The following is a 20495-nucleotide window of genomic DNA, read 5'->3' as shown; positions in this document are numbered from 1 at the left end:
TCTCTCTGCAATTTTTGGCACTGTCTCTTCCCCATTACAGAACACTCTTCCCCTCTGTTGCTGCCCTAGGTTTCTCTTCACACTCTCTCTGGTTATTCTTTCTCTGTCTTCTTCAGCTAGTCCCCACTGTTGCCAGTTCTCAAGGATTCCATCTGCTGCCCATTGCTATTCTCAGTAGACATATTCTCCGTGAGAGAATTTCTTTAAAGCTGTATTGAGATATACGTCACATACCATACAATCCTCCCATTTAAAGTGTGCAATTCAGTGTTTCCTAGTATTTTCACAGATATGTGCAACTAATCTCACCAATGTCAATTTTAGAGCATTTTCATTTTTATAAAGAAATCTCATAACTTTTAGCTATCACTTCCTAGTCCCAACTCTAAGCAACTACTAATGCACTTTCTGTCTCTGTAGATTCACCTGTTCTGCCCATTTCATATAAATGGAATCATACAATGTGTGTTCTTTTGTGGCTAGATTCTTTTACTTAGCATAATGTTTCAAAATTCATCCACTTTGTAGCATATATCAGTATTTATTTCTTTTTTATTGTTGAATAATATTACATTATATAGATATACCACACTTTATCCACTTATTAGTTGATATGCATTTAGATTGTTTCCACCTTTTGTCTATTAAGCATAGTGCTGCTATGAACATTCATATACAAATTTGTGTGTGAACATATGTTTTCATTTATCTTGGGTGTATACCCAGCAGTGGAATTGCTGGGTCTCATTCATTCTTAAGGTTTAATTTACAGTATCTTGCAGGTTCACTTCTAAGTCTGTATCTTTAGTTCAGACTCCTTTACACCACATGCTTCAGACAAATATAAGCACGTGCCTGCCTAGCTTCTCACCTGGATATTCTGTAGACAGCTTCAAAGACAACACATCCCAAACTGAGCTCACCATCCTCTCAAAATGCTTTCACTCCCTGAATTATTTATGTCTGTTCATGCCCCCAGATACACCGAGCTGTTTCACTTGTCTCCTCCTTCTTTCTCGCTACTCATATTCAGTCCACACTATATTCTGCCAACTTATCTCCATGTGTTCCTCATGTCTGTCCTCACAATTCCCCACCTCATCTGCCCTAGTTCAACAGTTCCCTCCTAGGTTACAATGGTTTAGATGTTTTTTTTCTTGTCTTTAGTTTTGTTATTCTCTAATCCAAAATCCACAAGTGTGATCCTTCTAAAACATAAATCTGAACCTGCCACTCTCCCATTTATACTCTTCAATAACTCAGCGCTACCTAGAGAATTAAGGACGAGCAATACAACGTAGCCCCCTCCAATGTTTCCCTTGCCACTCCTTGACTGACAATGTTGCTCCAGCAACACTGAAAGAGTTATAGTTTCTGACATGCACTGTCCTGCTTTTACCTTATGTGCATTTATGAATACTATTCCCTGCCTGCAATGTATCTACCGTCTTCCCTTCACCGTCTACTGCCCATCTCTCAGGCTTAGTGTCTGTAATCGTTATTCACCTTTTAGGATCCATGGACCCTTCTCTAGGGATCTCTCCCTTACCCCCTCCTCTCTTTCCACTCCAAGCAGGGTTAAGTGCCCTTCCTCTATATTCACATAATAGCCAATAAGATTTTTATCAACACATTTACATTATATTTCTTTCTCAAGAACTTCTTTCCCATTGACTTCTTGATTTTTGAGGACATTGACAGTGTTTTATCCCCAGAATCTAGCATAGCACCAGGAATACAGTATTTGTAAATTACTGATATGTGTCCATACATCTGATCACTACAATAATCAAACCTACAGATATTTCTAAACTTAGCACTTTGGTCCGCTTGTTAGAATTCTGATAGATACCACTATGTTCGGTTTTTCTTCTTGTGTGAGCAGTCCTTCTCTTTAAGCCATAGTTCTTACCTACTCATTCATGCAAAGTATTTTCCTTTACCTAACATTTCATTACCTGCTTATCCTTAATTATCAGCAATGTCATGGGGAGGCAACAGTCTTATTATTGGTACCTGGTCCTTAGACCACAGTACATTTTGTGTCCTAATGTAGCATAGGTTCTTTTCACTCCTGAACCACTATATGGGTCCCTCTTTTACAACTCCTTCCTTGAGACTCACAGCAATTGCCATCCAGTTAGTAGGCATCCTTCCCTCCCTTGAACTGCATAGAACTTATGGTCCAATATTTGTGTGCCTTATAATATCCAAGCTACATCTACAGTCAGGCTGCATTTCTTTGAACAAACTGACAGAATCATGGGGGTCTGAGCAAGCCCGTGGACACCTTATTGGCATGGTTGTGGGTCATGGACACTAGGGATATTCACAGCAGCTCCTTCAAGGAATTCCAAGACATGAAGTCATAGTAGAAACCGTGGTGGCCAAGTGTAAGTGGAAAAGGATGAGGGAGGAAGTAAAGTAAGATGGATAAATGGAACACAAGAAGATAATAATATTCAAATGTTTAAGGAGGTATGAATTAGAAGTTTGGATGACTGGGTCTGAGTATTTGCCTGTACCCCAGAAGAAAGAGCCTCATAATTTTTTTTGCTTGAAAACAGGAGTCTATCTTCAACACTTGACAAATAGGTGTCATGGCACATGCAGTGCACACATTAAAAGAAGGCTCCTGGAGCACTCCATTAAAAAAAAAGACTGAGGCCAAGGCCAGACTTAGTGGGTCATGACCACAGAAGGAGAAGAGTCACATGTTTTCCATTAATAACTTGAAACACAGCTTTGGGGTGCTATATACATATTGTACCCTATTTTAATTGTTAATGTTTACCTTTCTCCTCCTCCATAATGCATAGTACTCAAAAGAATTCTAGGGCAGCTGTCGGCGAACTGTCAGGGCAGGAGGAGCCGTGAGCCCGAGCTGCAAGCAGCAGCCCGCACGGCAAAGCAGAAAGCCAGCTGAACAGAGTGCGCAGAGTGGCACTGGCAGCCATGACGCAGGCAACCCAGGCAACCCGGGCGGCCCAAACAGCCTCACAGGAAGCCTTCGTGACTCCAACTGCTCCGCGGACTGCGAGCTGTGGCGGCACAGCCCCGCTACAGCAGTCGCAGTCTCTGTGGGGCTAGCAGAAGCCTTTTCGCTTCTATACTTACCACCTCATTTCTACTCTGGTGGCTTGGACAACAAGCCGTGTGACTGACAGGGTTTTGGTGCTCCGGCTGGGTGTCAGGCCTGTGCCTCTGAGGTGTGAGAGCCAAGTTCAGGACACTCGTCCACCAGAGACCTCCGGGCTCCACTTAATATCAAACGGCGAAAGCTCTCCCAGAGATCTCCATCTCAACGCTAAGACCCAGCTCCAATCAACGACCAGCAAGCAACAGTGCGGGACACCCCATGCCAAACAACTAGCAAGACAGGAGCACAACCCCACCCATTAGCAGAGAGGCTGCCTAAAATCATAATAAGGTCACAGACACCCCAAAACACACCACTGGATGCGGTCCTGCCCACCAGAAAGACAAGATCTAGCCTTATCCACCAGAACACAAGCACCACTCCCCTCCACCAGGAAGCCTACACAACCCACTGAACTAACCTTAGCCAATGGGGACAGACACCAAAAACAACGGGAACTACGAACCTGCAGGCTGCGAAAAGGAGACCCCAAACACAGTAAGTTAAGCAAAATGAGAAGACAGAGAAACACACAGCAGATGAAGGAACAAGGTAAAAACCCAGCAGACCAAACAAATGAAGAGGAAATAGGCAGTCTACCTGAAAAAGAATTCACAGTAATGATAGTAAAGATGATCCAAAATCTTGGAAATAGAAAAGAGAAAATACAAGAAACGTTTAACAAGGACCCAGAAGAACTAAAGAGCAAACAAACGATGAACAACACAATAAATAAAATTTAAAATTCGCTGGAAGGGATCAATAGCAGAATAACTGAGGCAAAAGAACGGATAAGTAACCTGGAAGATAAAATAGTGGAAATAACTACCACAGAGCAGAATAAAGAAAAAAGAATGAAAAGAATTGAGAACAGTCTCAGAAACTCTGGGACAACATTAAATGCACCAACATTCCAATTATAAGGGTCCCAGAAGAAGAGAAAGAGAAAGGGACTGAGAAAATATTTGAAGAGATAAGAGTTGAAAACTTCCCTAATATGGGAAAGGAAATAGTCAGTCAAGTCCAGGAAGTGCAGAGAGTCCCATACAGGATAAATCCAAGGAGAAACACACCAAGAGACATATTAATCAAACTATCAAAAATTAAATACAAGGAAACAATATTAAAAGCAGCAAGGGAAAAACAACAAATAACATACAAGGAAATCCCCATAAAGTTAGCGGCTGATCTTTCAGCAGAAACTCTGCAAGCCAGAAGGGACTGGCAGGACATATTTAAAGTGATGAAAGGGAAAAACCTACAACCAAGATTACTCTACCCAACAAGGATCTCATTCAGATTTGACGGAGAAATTAAAACCTTTATAGACAAGCAAAAGCTAAGAGAATTCAGCACCACCAAACCAGCTTTACAACAAATGCTAGTGGAACTTCTCTAGGCAGGAAACACAAGACAAGGAAAAGACCTACAATAACAAACACAAAACAGTTAAGAAAATGTTAATACTAACATACATATTGATAACTACCTTAAATGTAAATGGATTAAATGCTCCAACTAAAACACATAGACTGGCTGAATGAATACAAAAACAAGACCTGTGTATATGCTGTCTACAAGAGACCCACTTCAGACCTAGGGAGAAACACAGGCTGAAAGTGAGGGGATGGAAAAAGATGTTCCATGCAAATGGAAATCAAAAGAAAGCTGGAGTAGCAATACTCAGATCAGACAAAATAGACTTTAAAATAAAGACTATTACAAGAGGCAAAGAAGGACACTGCATAATGATCAAGGGATCAATCCAAGAAGAAGACATAACGATTATAAATATTTATGCACCCAACGTAGGAGCACCTCAATACCTAAGTCAAATGCTGACAGCCATAAAAGGGGAAATCGACAGTAACACAATACTAGTAGGGGACTTTAACACCCCACTTTTACCAATGGACAGATCATCCAAAATGAACGTAAATAAGGAAACACAAGCTTTAAATGATATATTAAACAAGATGGACTTAATTGATATTTATAGGACATTCCATCCAAAAACAACAGAATACACTTTCTTCTCAAGTGCTCATGGAACATTCTCCAGGATAGTTCATATCTTGGGTCACAAATCAAGCCTTGGTAAATTTAAGAAAATTGAAATTATATCAAGTATCTTTTCCAACCACCGTGCTATGAGAATAGATATCAATTACATTAAAAAATCTGTAAAAAATACAAACACATGGAGGCTAAACAATACACTACTAAATAACCAAGAGATCACTGAATAAACCAAAGAGGAAATCAAAAAATACCTAGAAAAAAAAATGACAATGAAAACACGATGACCCAAAACCTATGGGATGCAGCAAAAGCAGTTCTAAGAGGGAAGTTTATAACAATACAATCCTACCGCAGGAAACAAGAAACATCTCAAATAAACAACCTAACCTTACACCTAAATCAATTAGAGAAAGAAGAACAAAAAAAAAACCCCCGAAATTAGTAGAAGGAGAGAAATCATAAAGAACAGATCAGAAATAAATGAAAAAGAAATGCAGGAAACAATAGCAAAGATCAATAAAACTAAAAGCTGGTTCTTTCAGAAGATAAATAAAATTGATAAACCATTAGCCAGACTCATCAAGAAAAAAAGGGAGAAGACTCAAATCAACAGAATTAGAAATGAAAAAGAAGATGTAACAACTGACACTGCAGAAATACAAAGGATCATGAGAGATTACGACAAGCAACTGTATGCCAATAAAATGGAAAACCTGGAAGAAATGGACAAATTCTTCGAAATGCACAATCTTCCGAGACTGAACCACGAAAAAAATAGAATATATAAACAGATCAATCACAAGGACTGAGATTGAGACTGTGATGAATAATCTTCCAACAAACAAAAGTCCAGGACCAGATGGCTTCACAGACGAATTCTATCAAACATTAGGGAAGAGCTACACCTATCCTTCTCAAACTCTTCCAAGATATAGCAGAGGGAGGAACACTCCCAAACTCATTCTATGTGGCCACCATCACCCTGATACCAAGACAAGACAAGGATGTCACAAAGAAAACTACAGGCCAATATCACTGAAGAACATAGATGCAAAAATCCTCAACAAAATACTAGCAAACAGAGTCCAACAGCACATTAAAAGGATCACACACCATGATGAAGTGAGGTTCATCCCAGGAATGCAAGGATTCTTCAATATATGCAAATCAATCAATGTGATAAACCATATTGACAAATTGAAGGAGAAAAACCATATGATCATCTCAATAGATGCAGAAAATGCTTTTGACACAATTCAATACCCATTTATGACAAAAATCTTCCAGTAAGTAGGCATAGAGGGAACTTACCTCAACATAATAAAGGCCATATATGACAAACCCACAGCCAGCATCATTCTCAGTGGTGAAAAACTGAAACTATTTCCTCTAAGATCAGGAACAAGACAAGGTTGTCCACTCTCACCACTATTATTCAACATAGTTTTGGAAGTTTTAGCCACAGCAATCAGAGAAGAAAAAGAAAGAAAAGGAATCCAAATTGGAAAAGAAGAAGTAAAACTGTCAGTGTTTGCAGATGACATGATACTCTACATAGAGAATCCTAAAGATGCTACTAGAAAAGTACTAGAGCTAATCACTGAATTTGGTGAAGTAGCAGGATACAAAATTAATGCACAGAAATCTCTCGCATTCCTATGTACTAATGATGAAAAGTGTGAAAGAGAAATTAAGGAAACATTCTCATTTACCATTGCAACAAAAAGAATAAAATACCTAGGTATAAATCTACCTAAGGAGACAAAAGACCTGTATGCAGAAAACTATAAGACACTGATGAAAGAAATTAACGATGATACCAACACATGGAGAGATATACCATGTTCTTGGATTGGAAGAATCAGCATTGTGAAAATGACTATACTACCCAAAGCAATCTACATATTCAGTGCAATCCCTATCAAACTACCAATGACATTTTTCACATAACTAGAACAAAACATTTCACAATTTGTATGGAAACACAAAAGACCCCGAATAGCCAAAGCAATCTTGAGAAAGAAAAACGGAGCTGGAGGAATCAGGCTCCCGGACTTCAGACTATACAAAAAGCTACAGTAATCAAGACAGTATGGTACTGGCAGAAAAACAGATATATAGATCAATGGAACAGGAGAGAAAGCCCAGAGATAAACCCTCACACATATGGTCACCTTATTTTTGATAAAGGAGGCAAGAATATACAATGGAGAAAAGACAGCCTCTTCAATAAGTGGTGCTGGGAAAACTGGACAGCTACATGTTAAAGAATGAAATTAGAGCACTCCCTAACACCATACACAAAAATAAACTCAAAATGGATTAAAGGCCTTAATGTAAGGGCAGACATTATAAAACTCTTAGAGGAAAACATAGGCAGAACACTCTATGACATAAATCACGGCAAGATCCTTTTTGACCCGCCTCCTAGAGAAATGGAAATAAAAACAAAAGTAAACAAAGGGACCTAATGAAACTTAAAAGCCTTTGCACAGCAAAGGAAACCATAAACAAGATGAAAAGACAACCCTCAGAATGGGAGAAAATATTTGCAAATGAAGCAACTGACAAAGTATTAATCTCCAGAATTTACAAGCAGCTCATGCAGCTCAATATCAAAAAAACAAACAACCCAATTTAAAAATGGGCAGAAGACCTAAATAGACCTTTCTCCAAAGAAGATATACAGATTGCCAGCAAACACATTAAAGGATTCTCAACGTCACTAATCGTTAGAGAAATGCAAATCAAAACTACAATGAGGTATCACCTCCCACCAGTCAGAATGGCCATCATCAAAAAATCTACAAACAATAAATGCTGGAGAGGGTGTGGAGAAAAGGGAACCCTTTTGCCCTGTTGGTGGGAATGTAAATTGATACAGCCAGTATGGAGATCAGTATGGAGGTTCCTTAAAAAACTAAAAGTAGAACTATCATACGACCCAGCAATCCCACTACTGGGTATATACCCTGAGAAAACCAGGCTATTATCAAAAAAATAGCTGATTCACTTTGCTATAAAGCAGAAACTAACATACCATTGTAAAACAATTATACTCCAATAAAGGTGTTAAAAAAAAAAAAGAATTCTAGTGCAAATACATTAACACATACTTTGGGGGATTTTCTCTTTTGTGAAAAATTAGAACGAGAGACAATTGGGGAAAATCCTAATATTTTCTATAAGTGGCTCAAGAATCAGTAACTGTTTGCCTTCATAATATATGAAGATATGCAGTTTGTATAGGGCCTCATTCCTGTATCAGAAATGAAAAAGATTTTTCATAATTGAAATATATCAAATAATTTATTATGGATTGTTCACAGGGAACTTCTGTATTCTCATCTACTACTGTATTCTCATCTACTACCTTTAGTTTCTCATCTACCCTGCCTTTACTTAGGACCAACATAAAATTGAATTAGCTCATTAAATACTATTTCTAGTATTTTTGTTTTATGTGTTTAAAATATTTGGATACATAAAGAGTAAAGTGTAACATGCTAATACTGCAGGCACTTCCCTCCAGGGCATCAAAATTACTCTTTCTGTCAAGAGGCAAAATTTACTGTAATATTGCTTTGGTTTAGCATTTCTGTTACTCAACTCTTTTTTCATATTGGAATAATAAGTGATAATTATAACAAATTTATATTGATAATTATAACAAATTTATAATAAGTGATAATTATAACAAATTTATACCAAAATTATAACAAATTTGTTTTTATTTATATAAAAACAAATTTTGCAACAAATTTCAAAGGTTACAGAATAAAATTGCTAAGACTTTTCCAAATAAGAGCCCAAATAGATTAAACTGCATCTCACATTCTACCTTATAATATTCTTCCATTTTCTCTGAGATCACAACCTAAGATAGTTCAGCAGAGAAAAATAAATTCTTTAGATTTTCCAATATGAAGATGAAAAATAATATATGATACTCTTAAGCAAATATTTTGGGCAGTAAAATATTTAGCTCATTTACATACTTGGAAACTATTTTTTGTTAACTATTATTTTATTTACAAGAATCAGATTATCACTTAAACATGGTTTAGTGGAAAGCATGTTGAGCCAGGAAAAAAGAAGGCCTGCATTCTAGTTCTGTCTATAAAGCTGAACTATAGAGCCACAGCAAAAATATTCTATTTGGTTTTATACTCGTGAAACAGATCTTTACCAGAGAAGATTTCACTATCATGTCTACAGAGTGGTTCACAGACTTACAGATTTCAGGTAGTAGAGACCAACATAAAGTAACTCTTTTTATTTTATCAAGTGATTATATGAAAAAAGTGTAATTACCATCTATAATTTTCATCATTTAATAATAGAAAGACATTTTAGTAATGAAAATTGGAAAGGATGTAATTTCAGCACTAAACAAAAATGTAACATTTAACTGTATGAAAAGTTCATATGTTATTATTTTTCTCATTTTTTCTGAGATAATGTTACAGTCTACTAATTTTTATACCATTTATATAAATAATTGAGGATTTGCCAAATATCATGTATATTTAAACACCAAGTCCAAACCGTAATGATTCTTTTAAAATTATTTTTAAATAATAAAAAGCACAGAAAATATAGGGTATTTATTTTACTTTAGTTTCTATAAATCTAAGATAGAAATCATTAAATTAATAATGCATTTTTCAGGCATTTGATACATGGCAAACCATTTTATTTATTTCAGATTGATTTTCCAGCTACTGAGTGGGAATATATGAAACTTGATTCTGAAGAGAATAGAAGTGATCTTGAAGAACCACCAAAAGAATGTTTAAAACATATTGCCAGACTTTCACAGAAACAGTCTCCCTTACTGTAAGTGACCCAGTTCTTGGGAGGGAATTTTGCCTGCTGTTCATGATACCAGCAGTCATACTAGAAGCACTCATATCTTTCAAGAGTGAACCTTCCTTCCCACGTAACTCCTTTCATTTCCTAAAATCATGCCTGTTGGATGATCAACTAATGTTTAGGAACTAAATTAGTAATTTTTCATGTTTTTTTAAAGATTTTTTTTTCCCTTGGGGCATTTAGCAACTTTAAGTTTGGTCAAAGGAAAAATAAAAGGATTGGAAATCATTCAGTTCAAAACAACAAAGCAGAGACTGATATAGATCAGCATTTAACAGTGATAAACCATTGCTCAGTCCTTCAAGTAGGTAGTAAACAGGAAAATGCAAAATTTAATTATAATGGCAGATTAAAAAAGAACAGAAATAAATCGTGTTTTAATAGCACTAAATTAGTAACTAAGGAGTACTTAAATTTTGTCAAACAGTAATTCTCTGGGGAAAAAAAAATACCAGGAAGTATTATAAGAGAATACTAATTCTCTCTTTGTAATTACTGCTTGACTTTAATATTTGGTAATATCTAAGCCACAGCTTATGGTTCTCATTACTAACATGACAAAAGCATAAAACTAAGAAAGCAACTCTTTATGTGTGTGTGTGTATATATATATATATATACATATATTTATGGTGATAATATATATATAACATAATAAAGCATTTTATTCCAAGAATAAGAAATTATTTAAAGGTTTTGAATGGGGTAGTCATGTGATCTGAATAATCTTTTTGAGTGATTCTTTTGACTACAAGTTGAAGAATGGATTGGAGAGGAGGTAAGAGTGGAAGCAAGCAGTACAGCAGAGTAGCTTATGTAATATTTTAGGCAGGAGGTCATGATCACTAGAACTAGGGAGATGGCAGTGGACACTGGTAGTAATGGCTAGATTTGGAGCATATTTGGAAGTTGAGAAGATGTGACTTCATGATTATTAGTAAATAGGAGTTAAGTCAATTGAAAAACCAAAGAATCAAGTTAAGTCAATGGAGAATCTAAGGGTTTTGAATTGATGAACTGGGCAGATGTTAGAGTCATTTTCTGGAGGAGGAATAAGTTTGAAACCGTCCAGACTGAGGTGTTGAATGTGATCAAGCATTCCATTTTGGGCAATCTTGTTACTCCCCTGATGTCTAATTTCAACTTGTCTTACTCTTTTCCTCATTCACTTCAAGCCAGTGACATCAGTTTGCTTCACATACTTCACATGTGCTATATTCCCTCTCCCATCTCAAGGCCTTCTTATTTGGTGTTTCCTCTACATGAACTACTCCTTCCTAGTTCTTCACATGACTGAATCATCTCACCCTGTAGGTCTTCACTTAATTGTGATCTTCTCAAAGAGCCCTTCTTTGATTACCCTACCTAATGGAGTTTTTCTCTCTTTACAATCTGTCTTAGTACCTTTTATGTTATCACACTTAGCAAAATCTATTATCATCTTGTTTATTAATGTGTTTTTTCTTATTAGCTTGTAAGAACTGAGAGAACAAGGAACCTATCTATCTTGTTTATCACTACATTTCCAGTGTTCTACACTGTGCCTGATAAATAATATATGTGAAATAAATGTTATAATGAATAAAGTTCCTTTGCATAGAATTTGGTATAAAAATTACCTTAAGGATTGAAAATGTTGAAAGACTCTCTTAGTCCTCAAGACACATATTTTGATGATCCATTTTTATACTAGACTATTGTCATCTTAACTAGGTGAAGCATCTTTTTATACTCCTTAATCAAAAATATAAAACCTTGCATTTAACAAGTGTGTCACATATCAGAGGCTAATATATTTGTAATGAGAGATTTTTAATATATAAAAAAGATACTATACTTTGAAATTTTAAAATATTCAAACAAAAAATATCAAAACCAACAAATAATAATCACAGTAACTGCCTTTAAATATTAAAGGTTTGTGTTTTTAAATTAACCCCAGTGATTTCTAACTGGTTTTATACTTCAGTTTCTATTTAAGAGAATAACTTATACTATAAAATAAGTAACATTTTCCTCTGTTTCATCCACTCAAATACAATTATCAATGCTCAGTAGAGTACAATTTCATTCTGGACTGTGAAAACAGATGGAGACCAGCCTTCAGTGTGATAAAACTTGTGTTAGAAACAGATTAAATTCATTTTCAAAATACCACATTTTATCATTTAGTTGGTGACTTAATTATTCCTTCTTTCAAACTGATCAAATGTAATCAGTCAAAAAGTTCAGACTCAATGAAATTCAATGAAAATGTGCCTATAATATTTGTAAAAATAAGAAAAACACCTTCTTGATGACAGCTAAAAGAATATGTCAAATATAAAGAAAATCCTGGAACATAAGGTATAAAATAATTTGGTATGAAAGAAATTATGCTTCCACTTCTAGCCATGAAGATTACCTATTACTAGACTAATCCTCCTGAATTAAAGAAATATGACACAAGAAAAATACATATGAAACAACTGCTCTCAGAAATTGAACAGACAGACCTTGAGGTGAACCCATTAATAAAGTGACTTTCAGCCCAGAGGCATTTTCTGTACCATAGATCTGGGAGATATAATTCAAGAAGAGCATGCAGGTCTTGCTGAGATTTAAAAAAAAAAAAAAAAAGGCAGAGATCGGAGTTTAATGATGCTGAGGCAGCTGGAATTTACAGAGCATAATAGTAGAGAAAAGGAAGATGTACAGGATAGAAGCTACAGAAATATGTATTGGTGTCCCCTTCTATATTTAGCTGAGTACTAAGCTACTCTTGAGCAGATAGAGATTTTGTAGGGACTGCAAAAGAACTGCTACAGGGAGATGTGAAATAAATGCAGATTCTAGAGGTTGCCCAATTCTGGGAGACATAGAAATTCTGACTAGTAATAATAGAGAAAGATCACCACACCCCAGCATTCAATAAAGAAATCAGAAAGGTGCATATTAGGAGTAAGTGTGCTCTAGCCCAAGATTAAGGACTATACTTGGCCTAGCCTAACAAGTCGTAAAAACAAGCCTCAAAAGGATCAAGCTGATCTGCTAGTAATTAAACGGACTACTAAAAAAATTGAAACATTCAACACTCAAAAGATAGCAAAAAGCAGAATTTTAAAGGTTTAGTGTACAATCAATAATTGCTAGTCATAGGAAGAGTCAGGAATATATAACCATAGCCCAAGATGGGGGAAAGCAGTTAACAGAAACAGATCCAAATATTTTACAACTATTATAAAGACTTCTGTGGATTTAAATAAAAAGATATGTATGAGTGAACAAATGAAGTCTCAGTAGAAAAATGGAAACTTAGGAACTGAAAAGCACAAATCTAAATTTTTAAAAATCACTGGAAAAGCTTAATAGATTGCATAATGAAGAAAAAAAGAACAGTGAGCTTGAAGAATGGGCTATAGAAATTATCCATGTTGAAGTACAGAAAGAACAAAACCTGAAAATACTGATAGAGCCTTGTGACCTGTGGGGCAATATCAAGTAATATAATATGTGTGTATTGGACACACAGGAGAGAAGAGAGAGATTGAAGTAAAAAAAAAAAAAAAAAACTGAAAGAAATAATAGCCAAAATTTTACAACTTTGATTAAAAAAAAAAATCAACCCACAGATATAAGAAGCTTAGCAAATCCCAAGCGTGTGTGCATGTGCACACACACACACCACCTAAGCACATTATAGTCAAATTTCTGAAAACTAAAGATAAAGATAAATTTTTTCTAAAGTATCAGAGAAAATCAACAAATTGCATCCATGAGAACAACTATAATTCAGCAGATTACTCATTAACTGAGGATTTCTCATTAGAAGCAATGGAAGCCAAAAGACATTATAACATTATCTTGTATTTTGAAAGGAGAAAAGAAAATACATCAACTTAAAATTATATAACCAGTAAAATTACATTTCAAAAATTAAGGCAAAATTAAAATGTTTTCAACTAAGCACAGCTGAGTTAGTTATAAGCTCATCTGTACTATAAGAAATCTTAAAGAAAATATTTCATGCTAAAAGAAGTGATAAGTAGATGGACACTCAAATCTACAAGAATAAATGAAAAGCACCACAAAGGGAAAATAGGTAGATAATAAAAATACACATTTTTTACATATTTATTAATTTATTTTAAAAAATAATTGTTTAAACAAAAATAATCACAGTATACAGCTGGGTTTGCAATATATGAAAGTAAAATGTGTAACAACTACAATAAGAATGAGAAATAGAAAAATAAAAGCATAGTGTTCTAAGATTCTTATACATAAGGTAGTGTAACATTAATTGTGGTTGGCTGTGATATTCTAAAAAAGAATGTTATAATCTTGAAAGAAACCACACCCCCCAAATTTTAAGAGTACATTTAAAAGTCAAAAAGATGACAAAAATTAAATTTAAAAAAATCCAGAAGAAAGCAGGAAAAAAGGAGAAATAGTTTGGACAAAAAAATTAGTAACAATATGGTTGATTTAAACCCAATCATGTCAATATTCTGTTAAATATAAATTAATAAAAACCCCAATTAAAAGGCAGAAATTGTTAGCCTACATTACAAAAGTAATATCCAACTTTATGCTGTTTACAGGCATATATTTTAAATATAAGAATTCAGCTTGATTATAGTTGAAAGAATGGAAAAAGATATACAAGGAAAATCATACCATCTTGAAATATTTGGAAAAAAAACATTTGACAACATTCAACACCCATTTTGAGAAAAACTCACAAAACTAGGAGTAGAATGGAACTTCTTCAGACTTCAACTCCTGAGTTGAATCTAGATCTATGGAAAAATCTAGAGTTAACATCGTATTAAGTGGTGCAAGAATGAATGCTTTCCCCCTAAACTGGGAACAAAGCAAAGATGTTTGTCTAAATATTCCTCTTCAGTGTTGTACTGGAAATCCTAGCCAGTGCACTATGACAAGATAAATAAGTGTTAAATGTATAGAAGTTGGAAAGAAAGAAATAAAACTGACTCTATTTTTATGAGTGATTATGTAAGATCATAGCATTTGAGGTTAATGTGCAAAATGCAATTGTATTCGAGTAAAAAATAGAAAATAAATTTTTTTTTTCAAAATTCTATTTACAATATCAACATCTCTACATTAAAAAGTACAAAACTTTGCTAAGAGAAATTAAAGGAAATCTCAGTAAATGGAAGGATATATCATGTCATTGATTAAAATAACCCCTTTTGTTAAGATGACAGTTCTAGTCCTCCCCAAATTAGTGATAAAGATACAGTTGTACACCCATTAGAATGTATATTTTTTTTCCAAATGATCAGTATGCTTTTAATTAAACTCTGAAGACTTGGATAATATTTTTAAATGGGCAAAAATCAAGTGTGGGCAAGAATGCCATACAGTTGGTTCTATCATACCCTACACATGATAATGTAAAATATTACAACCACTTCAGAGAATAGTTTGACAGTTTCTTCAAAAGTTAAACAAAAATGTGACATACAACCAACTCATTCCCCTCCTTGGTACTTTCTAGGAGAAACGAAAAATACACCCATATGAACACATGCACACAAATGTTCTCAGCAGCTTTATTCATAATATCCCAAAACAGGAAACAACACAAATGTCCATCAAATATGAGAAAGGATAAGAAATTGTGATATATTCATACAAAGGAAGAGTACTCATTAATTAAAAGGAATAATCTACTGATACACTCAACAATATGGGTAATTTAAAAAACGTTATACTGAGTGAAAGAAGCTATAACTAAAAGAATATTTACTCTATGATTCCATTTATGTGAAGTTTGAAAATAGGTAATATTAGTCTAAAGTGAAAGAAATCATACTAGTGCTTGCCTTTGGTGGCATAAGAAAACTGTTTTATATCTTGAAAAGTGTGTAGTTTTTACCTGATATATGCATTTGGCAAAATTTAATTAACTGAATCCATGCATTCTCTTTTATGTAAATTATGCTTCAATAAAAGAAGGTAAAAGAGAAAAAAAAAATCACTGTTCAATATTGAAAAAATGAATTCAGTTAGGAAAAAATAACTTGTTTTAATACCATAGAAATAATTTGGTTATGGAATGTTTTCTTCCAGGGCTTTCTGGTGAGGAAGGTAGTGACAAAACAGAAAAGGAGCCTAAATGTACCTCAAAAATCATCCTCTATAATCCAGTTCTTTCACTTTGCAGATGAAGATGGCTTCAGAAGAAATTGTAGAGAAATATCAATATTTAAAATCTTTCAATAATTCTTATTATCCTGCTTGGGAGTTTTAGTTAATTTAAGCTGAGCAACAGAGTATCAGTTTGGAGGAGACAGTGTTGGAAAGCTGTCATTGTCATGTGAGAAATGCTGTCCTTCAACTGAACCATGGTCTTGAATGCTTTTGCTCGAGTGTAAGCAAAACATGGTAAACTGTCAGTGAATCAATGGCCCTTGTCCTAGACTTAAATCTTCTGTTGGGACCACTTTCCAGAGGGAAACACTTGAGCACTTAAGGAAGTCCTATTCACTGGCATTTTAACCCCAAACTTCCAGCAAACTCTGAGAATTTAAAGCCAGAATCCAGGGATAAATTGAGATCTTTGTTTTTGAAGTTCAGAGCAAAAAGTTTTCTGAACTCTGATTGAAACGTGCTTTGAAATGAAGGAATATGGTCTTCGAAATATGCCATTTCTCCACAGGCCCACTTGGGTCTAAGTTAATTTATAAAGAATGTAAGAAAGTAAATAGTTAAGTAACTTTGTTCTAAGTAGTACACGTTGCAGGATTCGGATAAACTTGGTCTGCCTTAAAGGAGACAGAGACTTTGCCAACCAAAATGACATTTTTTAAAAAGTGGCAAGCATAAGAGTGAGGAAAAATAAATGTGAATTATCTGAACTGAAGTTTATTTCATTTTATTTTTCTATAAAAAAATAAATTTAGTGGGAAATAAGCTGATAAAATAACCTATCAAACTGTCCCAAAAAGATAAAGGACTTGTTTTCCAAAATAAACTAAAATAAAAGTCAAAGAACTAGACTAACATTTTGTACTGTGTATTTACAGCAAACATTTGTTCGTGTAGCAAACTCCAGTAAATTATAGTTTCCAATCTGGTTTTGCAGACTCTCTGAGGAAAAGAGAAGATACTTATGGTTTTATCGCCTCTACTGCAATAATGAAAATTGCTCCCTTCCTTTGGTCCTGGGTAGTGCCCCTGGATGGGATGAAACAACTGTTTCAGAAATGCATACCATTTTGAGAAGATGGAAATTTTCTCACCCTTTGGAGGCACTTGGACTTTTGACTTCCAGGTAAGAATTGCATGACAGGCATGACATTACTAATGAGAAAAATTTGAAGAGAAAACCTGTAGGACTATATGATTAATTCAATAGCAATTCCGTTTGTTTCCAATTTCAGTAGCTATGAATATTAAATTTAGATAAATGTAAACTATGAATATAAATTTTAAACAAATCTAAACTATAATTGTGTCTTCTGTACTAAACTTGAAGTATAATTAATGGCCATAGTATCTTAAATGGAGAGTCTAGTTGCTCTTAGAGAAATAACAACAAAAAATATTGAATAGGGAAAAATGAAATTCTCTACTTGTCCCCCTCTCAAAAGAAAAGAGTCCTTAAAAATTAAAACAATATCTTTTACTACTGAAAAATGCAAAGCCTGGCAAAATACCCTGCTTACAGTAGGTTTTCAGTTAATAAGCCAATGATGATGACAAGAATAAAAGGAAAAGCTGTCCCTTATATATTCTCCAGATCTTCCCTCAGAATAAAATGCATGGGGGTAGGGGATCGGGTGGGGCAATGATATCATCTTCTAGTTAAGGAGAAGCATGAGGGAGCAAGTGTGGTGTCTGGCTCTGGTTTGGGGAAGCAGCTCTTCCTTGGCTTCTGTTTCATATTCAAAGCCAAGAAGAGATATTTTAAGTCTGTCTTGATGGCATCAGCTCACCGATGCCATGAAGAAAGTCTGCAATCTCTAGAGTCAGAGAAGAATTGTGACACCCAGTTCTGTTCTAAATTCTCTCTCAAGATCCTGATGAAGGAGAAAGGAGGGAGAGAAAGTGACACAAAGGACTTTTCAAAGGATTTATTTAGGTTTATTTTAAAATTTGTGTCTTTTATAAAACTTCTAGCATGGGAAAGGAAGAGAAAGTGTTTTCTTTTTCTATTATTGTAAGAGTTAATAGGTTCCTCTCAATCTTCCAAGCTCAAAATTTACAAATTATCTTAAAACCCTACATGTTTTGTGCCTCTCATGTTGAATATTTTATTCAGTTTTCTGATGTCTTCCATTAATTACTGCATGCCCAGATGCCCACTCTTCCTTGATAGATGATAGATAGATAGATAGATAGATGATAGATAGATAGATAGATAGATAGATGATAGATAGATAGATAGATAGATAGATAGATAGATAGATAGATGATAGATAGATAGATAGATAGATAGATAGAATTTCTTTTAGTTGACCTTGCAGCTTTTCCCCTTTTTATAAGGCTTCTTCTAGGTGGATCCTTCCTTGATCTTGCCAAATAAAATTGACCACATCTTCCTAATACAGTGCTTTGTTTCTTTATGAATTACATTTTATTGCAATGTGTTTACATGCAACATGTGAAACATGTAATTTGCCCATATTGGACTGAGAGCTAGTTAAGGCAAAACAGTTCATCATAGTGTTTCTGTTTCCCAAGGGCTTAATAATACCTGGGACATAGTAATTACTCAGTATTGACTCAATCACTCTCAAAAATACATTATGATTATTTATACTACTTTATTTTAATATTTAAATTATATTATTTGAGGGAATCATCAATTATCTTTATTTCCTACATCTCCTTGTACAGGTGAATGAATTAATGAAATAATGCTATGATAAGAAAATCAATTAACAATGATTGGTTTCATTGGAATTATTTACAGATCATACTTGTATTTCAAGAACCTTCTGGAAAAAAATAAGTTCTCATTTCCACCTTACTCCTAACATCTTTTTCTGATTTAGATAGATAAGAATAGCCAATATCTACAAAAATTTTTTGCTAAATTCTAGTTGTTTTTGGCTCAAGTAAGACTTAGAATATTAGCACAATTATTATTTTGTCATTCCTGAACTGATTAGCTCTTAGAAATTTGGCTCAAAATGTGAACGTTAAAAAAAAAAAAGTGAAGGTAACAATTCACAGAGTAAGAGAAGATTTAGCAAATCATATATCCGATAAGGGAATTGTATTCAGAATATATAAATACTCTTACAACTCAATAACAAAACAATAAATAACCCAATTTTTAAATGGTCAGAGGGGGACTTCCCTGGTGGTCCAGTGGCTAAGACTCCCACTCCCAATGCAGGGAGCCCGGGTTCGATCCCTGGTTAGGGAACTAGATTCCACATGCCGCAACTAAGAGTTTGCGTGCCATAGCTAAAACATCCCACGTGCCGCAACAAAGATCCCGCACACGGCAACGAAGATCCCATGTGCTGCAACTAAGACCAGGCGCAGCCAAATAAATAAATATTTTTTTAAATAAATAAATAGTCAGAGGATCCAACATTTCCCCAAAGAAAATGTACAAATGCCCAGTAAGCACATGAAAAGATGCTCAACATCATTAACCACTAGGGAAATATAAATGAAAACCACAATGAGATACCACTTCACACTAACTAGGATGGCTATAATCAAAAAGACAATAAGCATTGGCAAGGATGTGAAGAAATTGGAAATCTCATATGTTGCTCAAGGGAATGTAAAATGGGGCAGCCACTTTGGAAAACAATTTGTCAGTTTGTTAAATATTAAACATCAAGTTACCATATGACCCAACAATTCCACTCCTAGCTAATACTCAAGATAAATAAAAAGTAGGTTCACTCAAAAACTCCTACATGAATCTTCAGACCAGCATTATTTATAATAGCCAAAAAGTAGAAACAACTCAAATGGCCATCAGCTAATGAATGGATAGATAAAATGTGGTCTATCCATGCAATGTAGCAGTATTCAATAATAAGAAAGAACGAATATTAATATATGTTACAACATGAATGAACCTTGAAAACATGCTAAGCAAAAGAAGCTAGTCACAAAAGACCACATATTGTATGATCCGTATATAAGAGATGCCCAGAATAGGCAAATGGATAGAGACAGAAAGTAGATTAGTGATCACCTAGGGCTAGAGGAGGGGGAAAATAGGGAATGAGTGCCAATGGATATGAGGTTTCTTTTTGTGGTTATGGTTCCACAACTCTGGAAACATGCTAAAAATCATTACATTGTACACTCTGAGTGAATTGTATGGTATTTATATCTCTATAAAACTATTAAAAATATTTAAAGAGTAATTGTAAAGGTAAAAACTATGACTATATCTCTAAAGCATAATTTTCTTACGGGGCAACTTTCTAAAGTTTCTAAAGCATTAACTGGTGGGGGTTTTTTTGGGTTT

The 20495-nt window shown here is 34.6% G+C and overlaps 1 protein-coding gene and 1 long non-coding RNA gene across 3 annotated transcripts in view; one reads left to right on the top strand and one right to left on the bottom strand.

Moving 5' to 3' along the window:
* The window catches only part of PIK3C2G (phosphatidylinositol-4-phosphate 3-kinase catalytic subunit type 2 gamma), a 398571-nt gene that overhangs the window by 133504 nt on the left and 244572 nt on the right, over window positions 1-20495 (top strand). For both annotated transcript variants that reach the window (XM_082421031.1, XM_082421032.1), the window contains 2 exons: window positions 9870-10000; window positions 17133-17321. In XM_082421031.1, coding sequence (XP_082277157.1) covers window positions 9870-10000; window positions 17133-17321 — 320 coding nt within the window. The remainder of the gene's footprint in view (window positions 1-9869; window positions 10001-17132; window positions 17322-20495) is intronic.
* Window positions 1-20495, bottom strand: part of LOC309641242 — a 74852-nt gene that overhangs the window by 42017 nt on the left and 12340 nt on the right. Inside the window, exon 2 of the long non-coding RNA XR_014252572.1 lies at window positions 14761-14817. This is a non-coding gene — a long non-coding RNA (uncharacterized lncRNA). The remainder of the gene's footprint in view (window positions 1-14760; window positions 14818-20495) is intronic.

The sequence above is a fragment of the Balaenoptera physalus genome, assembly GCF_965194825.1.
Source record: "Balaenoptera physalus genome assembly, chromosome: 13".
Classification (NCBI taxonomy): Eukaryota; Metazoa; Chordata; class Mammalia; order Artiodactyla; family Balaenopteridae; genus Balaenoptera; species Balaenoptera physalus.
This window is presented reverse-complemented; position numbering and strand designations above follow the sequence as displayed.